We start from the raw sequence: 9149 nt of genomic DNA, 5'->3' as shown, positions 1-9149 counted from the left end.
TCATGTGTGTGTGTTTATTACCATAATAACGTTTACAGACAAGCATATTGTTAAAACAATTCACAATTAAGCGTGCACAGGGAAGCATTACCAGAATGTTCTACTCATTATTGCCTTTTGCAACAAATAAAAGTTATTCGTACATTTTGTACAATATTCAGCAGTACACAAAAGGGAAAAAGGCAATTATTTTTTCAGCCACGCTGGTGTACTCATGTTTATGGTTTTAACAACTTGTCAGGCAAATCAACCCTGTTGGCATGGAGACCCCATTAATAATTACTATGTTAACACAAGATTCTGGATTGGCCCATCACACACCTAGACTGGGAAGCAGAACTGGGCAGGGTGGAATTAACAGGTACATTCTAGAATCTCATTATGCATTTTGTGACACTACCATCTACATTTCAATTAAAATTAATTGCTGCTTTAACAAACTTCATTTGACTGATTATTTTGTCACGAGTTAGACGATGCTCATACTTTAATGAGTTGGTGGGCTGCTATTTGTGTCTTTTATTACATTTAAAACAAAACAAGACTTTTCAAATCACATCGAGGAATGTTGAACTTAGATGGAAGGAGAATTGCAGGTCAAACTTGAGATTGACCAATTCAGTCATAAGGAACAAGAGAAATGCACGTTTGTTACAAAAGCAGGTAATATTATATAAACTGCAGCACCCAGACCTTCTAATAAAACATTCCTATATTTTATCCCTTCCCTTCAAAAAAATAATTTGCAAGTGTTTAAAAACCCAGTGTTTTACAAAAAAAAAAATAAGCGGGTTGAAAGTGTTGCCTCCAAATTTCCCCTTTATCTGGTTGCCAATATATTTCTTCCATTTAAAACGAAAACTCCTACTGGAAAAAGAAACAAAAGGGTGAACATATTTGGCAAGGTTTCAAAAATAATTTCTGGCAAATATCAGGAACTAAACTGAGTGGCAGGAGCGGGGGGGACAACTTTTTAAAATGGAGGCTTTTCGGAATATAGCGTGTAATTTCCAGTAATTTTGAAAACTGTTGGCTGGGAGAGTACTTCTAAAAACAAATGTAGCAATTGTGGGATACTGCAGACTTTTAATTTGGAGTATTTTCGATCACTGTTAGCGTTATCTTCGATTGAGCCATCACGGTGGCTGCCTGCCAAACATCTGCATAAAGCAAGGGGACACTTGTTCTCAAGAAGAGCCTATGACAACTGAGGGGGGGCAACCAGTTTGCAGCAAATTAAGACAGCTCACAAATTATTAAGCTCCAGTAGAGTTTGATCGAGCATCTGATGCATGCTGAGGTTTTCTTCTTTGGCTTGTGCCAGTTTCTCTGTTGCAAGATTAAAAGATAAATGTATTAAATATAAGACATCAACTCAAGGATGCTTGTTTCACATTCAAAGCTTGCACATAGAATCCTGCTAGTCAGGTCAAGCCACCTGCTTGTGTGCACTGTGTAACTACAACTTGGAAATATTCCCTTGGTAAAATAAAAGGATAGACTGAACTTTAAACCACAAACTGGATGGGAACAGTTTTTCCTACATTACAACAGTGGCTCTACTCCATTGGCTCCAAAGCATTTTGGGACATCAAGTAGGTGGATTGTGCAATAGAAATGCAAGCTGTTTCTTTCGTAGCTCAGCTACTAGTAATCTAAAGGTGACTTGCAACAGGGAATATGGTGCGAAGATATAAGGAAATTGCATTTACAAATGCACACTTTGCACAATCAGCTGGTTAGACCATTACACATCTAAATGCTTAAAAACAATATTGCAAGCATATCTGGTAACTAGTCAAAGTTTGTAAGCAACACAGTGATGACTTATAGCACCTGCGCTGAAACAGATGTTCTCCTGTAGACTAGTTTACTTACTGGGAAATCTAATATTAAGAGTTTGAATAAATTAGCAAGCTGGTTAAATTACATTACACCAATGGGTTAGGAAATTAATCTCATTCGACAGGCAATCCAAAACTAGTCAGAGGAGAAAATTAGACAATCAGATTAAAGGCTAGAAGCCAGGCTAGATACCACCCCTCATTCAGGCACTCAGGTCATTCAAGGCCAGCTTAAGCTCATTAGCAAGAAGACGGTTTTGCTCTAGTTGATGATATAGGCGATCTTCAGGATCCACAGTCAGGTTAGAAGGAAACAAAAGCAGAAGAGTTTGAGGTTAGGCGAGAGAACACGAGATAGAAAACCAGCATAGCATCTCTCCTTAATGCACAAATCCAACCTGCGCAGTGTTGAAATATTGTCCATTATTACACATGCCCTAACACAAACCACTATGCATTAAACATCGACAAAAGTCCAGAGACTTCGGCTCATTCCAGGCTTCATTGCAAGTTAAAAGTTCAACACACAGTCAAACCTTTTCTGTAGGACAATGGTTCCAAGAGTTGAAGATTCTAGTGCCAGCAACTTTGCAAAAACAAACCTCCCTAGACCCTGCTTGTGGTACAATAACCAAAATAACAATGTTCAGGAACTTACAAAATAATTTAATACCACATACAGTCAACTGTATCATCTGTCTGTACATCACAGTTTAAAGAGAATAGGATTGGACTCTACATAGAAAGCGATTTACATACTTGGGTTCGTTATCCCATTCACTTTCAAACTGGAGGTTAATTGTCCATCTTCAGCTGCCCAGAGGACATTAGAAGTCAACCATATAGGTTGGGACTGGAGCTACAAGTATAAAAAAAGGCTAATGGAATGAAGCCAGCAGGCTGTATAGGCTGCACTCTTTTCTAGTGACAGACTGGTCCCTCAATTGCAAGAAAAGGATTTTTTTTTTTTAAATGACAAAGCCAATCACAAATAAACGAGTGGCTTTAAATATCTACAGAACTAGAATCCAAGAGGGTGGAAGTCATGCTTCAGCCAGACAAAGCCTGGCTAGACTACACCTGGAGGACAGTGAGCAGTTCTGGGCACCACACCTTAGGAAAGATGTATTTGACATGGCAGAGTACAGCAATGTCTTACCAGAAAGATACCTGGGCTCTAAGGATTAAATTACAAAGACAGATCACTCAAATTTTCTGATGAAAGGTCACCAAAACATTGATTCTTTTTCTCCCTGTCACAGGTGCTGCCAGATCTGATTATTTCTAGCATTTTGTTTTTACTACAAATTACGGTCGTGTTCACAGGAATTTCGAAGGTTAAGGGATGAATTGATCAAAAAGTTTTCAAGATGTCAGGGTAAACATGTCAGAAAGGGACAAACTACTTCCACTGGGGAGTCTAGGACAAGGGGGCAGAGTCAATTCAGGAGCAAAACAAAGAGCCATTTCTATGCACAAAGTTGGAACTCTCTTACGCAAATGGCAATCAATGCTTAATCGATTGTAACTTTTAAAACTGCGATTCATAGACTTTGTTAACTTGTGCCCCATTTCCCTTAATACATTTGAAACCAATCTCAGTTTTGAGTCTGTTCTGCCAATCAATGAATATAGGGTTAGGTCACCTTTACTGAATGACAGGCTAAACGAATGACAGGCTAAATGACCTACTCCTGCTCATATGTTGCTCGACCAGGTTGGGTTTTGGTGGCAGGTTCCCTTCCCTGAAGGACAGTGATTTACTCCTGCAGTTTCCATGGGTAATCTATTTCTGGTGGTGCTAGTCCACAGTTTCACAGCTTGCCCCAGTGGGATCTGAACTTACACCTGCTGGGGTTTCTTGGCTGCACTCTTTCTAGTGACAGGCTGGGACCTCATTTGTAAGAAAAGGATTTTTTTTTAAAAATGACCAAGTCAGTCACGAACAAACAAGTAGCGAAAAGAAAGTCAAAAGCAGGCATCTCTGCAGGCAGGCACTGAAATACACCCACACACACCAGTATGGTTCATTAAACATCAACGTCAAAGATACTACCACTCCTGGAGTCAAACTAAACAAAAACGATACAAAACACAGACGAGAGAAACAGCTAAGCAGTAAAGCAGTTCCCAACAATTCTGCAACTTTCTACGGTGCGATTTTGCTACCCCACTACAGGTAGTGATAAATCAGCTAAGGGTAAAGTCAGTCGACATTTGGTCTTTACAGCTCATCTTCAAAGCACCTCTAAGAGTGAGCGTCCCAGTTTAACTCTGGTCAAGTTGTCTTCGCTTGGGAATTGGATCCAATTTGGGTGGTGACAAGAGAGCAATAATGGTTGATCAAGTGTAAAAATGAGATAAATTATGAGAAACTTAAGCTTTATAGTCTAAATAGATGGTGAATAAAAGACATAAAAATAATTGATTGACACAGGGGCTATTTGCAGCAGAGATTAATGCATCTTTTAAAAGGGAGAGTTGACGGATATTTGTAACAGAGGAAGATGTGGGGGGTGGAAGAGCAAGGTAGTGAGATTCGGTTTGGACTACTCTCACATGTCAGCAGACATAATGGGATGAATGGTCTCCCATGCTGTCAACATCTATAGTTCCTTAGCATGGAATCCTTTGTCACACAAGACTTAAACTCAGAAACATCAAATACAGCGAGAACACCAGGTAAGTTGAGATATTAAAATAGATTTCATGCTGAAAGTGATGTTTAGAAAAATCTGCCAAACAAAATAAGAGGCAGAAATACTGGAACTATTCCAAATACAGTAACATATCAAGATATACAGCATCTAACGCATTAGAACAGATGGGCCGAATGGCCTTTCACTGTTTGACTGTATAAATTAGATAGTTTTTGTCCAATACTTGGCCAAATTACTCAAAATAATTTGGAAGCTTTGAAGTGAATTGTGTACAAGTTGGAAGTCAAGGGATTAATTCTATCATCCTGAATTGACACAGCGCCTCAGCTCCCAGGCGTGGGATTTGGAAAATGGCAGCTACAACCGTGCCTCCCTATCTCTGGCCTGAGCTTGTTTCCCGCCCAGCATCGTGGGGCCCTGGAATTTCTAGTGACCTTCAATAATTCATTCAACCCCATTCCCCTCTGAGCTTCAACTGAGCGAGATATGAAAGAGGTTTCAGTACATACAAGGCAAAAGTAAATGATTCACAGCAGCACTCTATTCAAATAGTCAAACCTGTGGACCAAAAAAGAGCAGGTGAAGGTTATCAGGCATTCTTTTTAAAAACCGCACTGACTCCGAGGCATCAGCATGTCTGGGCCCTGAACTGTGCCCAACCTGAAGATGATCAGCAGAAACCCACTAAAGATCCAATATTCCAAAAAAGTGTAAATCTAGAAAATACTATAAATGCACAAGAGAGAAGCAAAGAGGGAGTATGAAAAAAGACTGGCAGCTAAAAAACAGGAATTTCAAAATCTTCTCTAGGCATCTAAACAATAAAAGGAGGGCTGGGGCCAATTAGGCATCAAGAAAGAGAGGAGTTACACTGGGAGGCTGAGGTGTTAAATGATAAAGACAGAAGCAAAGTGTTCAAGGGAGAAGATACTACCTAGGCCCTCATGAAAGAGGTGGTAATTCAGACACTAAATTTGTTTAAACTTGATAAGGAGGTGGTATTGAATAGTCTGTCTGTATTTAAAGTGGTTAAGGCACCAGGACCAGATGAGATGCATCCAAGGATACTCAGGGAAGTGAGAGTGGAAATTGCAGAGGCACTGGCCATAACTTTTTTGTCTTCCTGTGACTTGAGGGTGGTGTCAGAGGACTGGAGAATTGCAAAAGTTACACCCTTGTTCAAAATAAGATGTAAAAATAAGCCCAGCAACTACAGGACCATCAGTCAGTTTAATTTCAGTGGTGGTGAAGCTTCTAGGAACAATAATTCAGAACAAAATTAATACACACATGAAATGTGGGTTAATTAAGGAAAGCCAGTGTGGATTCTTAAGGGAAAATCATGTTTAACTAACTTGCCAGAGATTTTGAAGAGGTAACAGGGAGGGCAATACTTGTGATGTGGTGTACACGGACTTCCAAAAGGCTTTTGGCACAGTGCCACACAACAGGCTTGAGAGAAAAGATATTGCTCATGGAATAAAAGGGTCAGGAGCAACATGGATACAGAACTGGTTGCATGACAGGAAATGGAAGCTAGTGGTTAATGGATGTTTTTCAGGCTGGAAGGCTGTTTGTAGTGGAGTTCCTCAGGAGTGAGTGTTGGGATCCTTGCTTATCCGGATATATATTAATGACCTAAACCTCGGTGTGCAGGGCATGATTTCAAAATTTACGACAATTGGAAAATATTGTGAACTGTAAAGAGGATAGAACTTCAGAAGGACACTGGGGGCTGGGGGGGGATGGTGGAAGAGTCACTGGGCCAGTAATCAGCAGCCCAAGCTAATGCTCTGGGGTCACAGGTTCATCACAGCAACTGATGGAATTAAAATTCAATTCATAAATCTGGAATTAAAAGCTAGTCTCAGTAATGGTGAATCATTGATTGTTATAAAAACCCATCTGGTTCACTAATGTCCTTTAGGGAGGGAAATCTGCCATCCTTACCCGGTCTGGCCTACATGTGACTCCAGACCCACTGCAATGTGATTGAGTCTTAAATGCCCTCTGAAATGCCCCCAGCAAGCCACTCAGTTCAAAGGCAATTAGGCATCAAATGCTGGCCTTGCCAGCGACACCTACTTTGCATGAAAAAAATAAACTAAAAAAGACAATTTGACGGAATGGCAGATGAAGCAGGGCAGGTGTTGTGTTGCAGCTGTGGAATGTGAGCAATATTGGACGCCGGCGTGATCCAGAACAAACTCATCTGCAGAAAGTGCAAGCAGCTTGAGAAATTCCAGATCAGGATTATTGGTCTCAAGCCGAGCTGCATACACTGCGCAACATACGGGAGGGAGAGAAATCCCTGGACACTTTGTTCCAGAAGACAGTCATGCCTCTGAGAATAGGCTCATCCATTTTGGTCGGCGGTGAGGGACAGGAGGATGTGATCATGAGTGAAGCAGGAACAGGGGCCGAGTAGACAGTAGTGGAGGAACCTCAGACTTTGCAACTGTCAAACAGGTTTGAATTGTTCACCAACTGTATGGATGAAAGCGAAGTCTGCAAGGTGGGTGAACTGGCTGGCCATGACACTGTGGGACAGGAAGTCATTCAAGCTGGGGGAGCAAACAGGAATGTAGTGGTAGTACGGGATAGTATAGTGAGGGGGATTGACACTGTTCTCTGCCAAAGAGTGAGAATCCAGAAGGCTGTGTTGCCTGCCCAGTGTCAGGGTTTGGGACGTCTGCTTTGGGCTGGAGAGGAACTTGCAGTGGGCGGTGGAGGATCCAGTCATCGTCATTCATGTAGGTACCAATGACATAGGCAGGACAAGGAAGGACGTTCTGCATAGTCAGTATGAGAAGCCAGGATTATTACCCAAGCCACGTGCAATTTGGAAAAGGGCAAATAAGGTTAGAGAGACGAATACGTGGCTCAAAGACTGGTGTGGGAGAAGTGGGTTCCAGTTCATGGGGCATTGGCACCAGTACTGGGGAAAGTGGGGGCTGTACGGTCTACACCTGAACCGTGCCAGGAATGTGTTCTTGCGAATCGGGTAACTAGGTAAGTGGAGAGGATTTTAAAATAGACAAGCAGGGTGAGAGATCAAGCTTGGGTGGGTGTGGCAAATCAAGGAATAGATTCAAGGTAGGACACCATAATAGTAATATGGGAAACGAGGGTCATAGAATAGCAGGAAGGGACAGAGAGATAAAACTTAAGAATACACCAACAGTCAAGACTAGATGTTACAAAGACAAAACTAAATGTTCTCTCTGAATGAACGTAGCATTCATAACAAAGTAAATGAACTGATAGTGATAGCGCATATTGAAGTAAATAAATATGATCTGATAGCCATTACAGAGAGGTGACTGCAGGTTGACAAGGATTGGGTCCTGAATATTGAGGGGTATATGATATTCAAGAATAGGAAGCTAGGAAAAGCTGGAGGGGTGGCACTCTTAATTGAGAAGGCATTTGTGCAATAGTTAAAGATGACCTTGCTTCAGGAGATCAGGATGTAGAATCAGTTTGGGTGGAGATGAGGAATAGTAGGGGAAAGAAATCACTAGTGAGAGTGGTCTACAGGCTCCCTAACAGTAACAAGTTAAGACAAGTGTACAAAAAGAAATATTGGGTGCTTGTAAAGGGACAGCAATAATCATGGGTGATTGTAATCTGCATATAAACTGGAAAAATCAGATTGGCAGTAGTAGCCTGGATGAGGAGTTTATAGAATGCTTTTGAGGTAGTTTCTTAGAGCAGCACATTCTGGAACCAACCAGAGAGCAGGTTATATTAGACTTAGTATTGTGTAATGTGACAGGATTAATTAATGACCTCAGAGTAAAGACACCCCTCGTTAGCAGCAATCACAATATGATTGAATTTTACATCCAGTTTGAAAGGGAGAAGAAACAAAAACAGAATTACCTGGAAAAACTCAGCAGGTCTGGCAGCATCGGCGGAGAAGAAAAGAGTTGACGTCTGTTGAAGGGTCATGAGGACTCGAAACGTCAACTCTTTTCTTCTCCGCCGATGCTGCCAGACCTGCTGAGTTTTTCCAGGTAATTCTGTTTTTGTTTTGGATTTCCAGCATCCGCAGTTTTTTTGTTTTTATCTCTTGAAAGGGAGAAGAGTGGGTCTAAGACTAGTATTTTAAACTTAAATAAGGGAAACTATGTAGGCATGAAAGCTCAGCTAGCAGAAGTGAACTGGGATACTAGGCTAGGGGATAGATCAATAGAGAAGTAGTGGCAGACTTTAAGGGGACATTTCAGAAAACTCAGAATAAGTAAAATCCTACTATGAAGAAAAATTCAGAGGGGAAACCCACCCACTAAAGAAGTTAAGGAAATCATCAAACTTGAGGAAGAAGCATATAACAGTACAGAGATGAGTGGCAGGTCAGAATATAAAGAACAGAGAATGACTATAAGGTTGATCAGGAGAAGAAATTAAGAGTATGAGAGGAAGCTAGCTACAAACATAAAAAATGGATAGCAAAAGTTTCTACAGTTATTTAAAAAGGAAAAAAAGTTAAGTTGGTCCTCTAGAGAGTGACAATGGTGAATAGTACATAAGGAAATGGCAGATGAACTGAACAAATACTTTGCTTCGGTGTTCAATACAGTGGATACAAAAAATATTCCAGTAATAGCTGCAAATCAGGAGGTGGAAGGGAGAGAGAAAC

At 40.9% G+C, this 9149-nt stretch overlaps 1 protein-coding gene across 6 annotated transcripts in view; it reads right to left on the bottom strand.

Annotated features, from left to right (window-relative positions):
* tpm1 (tropomyosin 1 (alpha)) overlaps nucleotides 1-9149 on the bottom strand; it is a 42219-nt gene continuing 33070 nt past the window's right edge. For all 6 annotated transcript variants that reach the window (XM_041178636.1, XM_041178632.1, XM_041178633.1 and 3 more), the window contains one exon: nucleotides 1-1329. In XM_041178636.1, the coding sequence (XP_041034570.1) occupies nucleotides 1247-1329 (83 nt within the window). In that variant the 3' untranslated portion in view covers nucleotides 1-1246. The remainder of the gene's footprint in view (nucleotides 1330-9149) is intronic.

Source organism: Carcharodon carcharias, chromosome 32, assembly GCF_017639515.1.
Source record: "Carcharodon carcharias isolate sCarCar2 chromosome 32, sCarCar2.pri, whole genome shotgun sequence".
In the NCBI taxonomy this organism is placed as follows: domain Eukaryota; kingdom Metazoa; phylum Chordata; class Chondrichthyes; order Lamniformes; family Lamnidae; genus Carcharodon; species Carcharodon carcharias.
The sequence above is the reverse complement of the archived record's forward strand: the minus strand, read 5'-3'. Positions and strand labels throughout refer to the sequence as shown.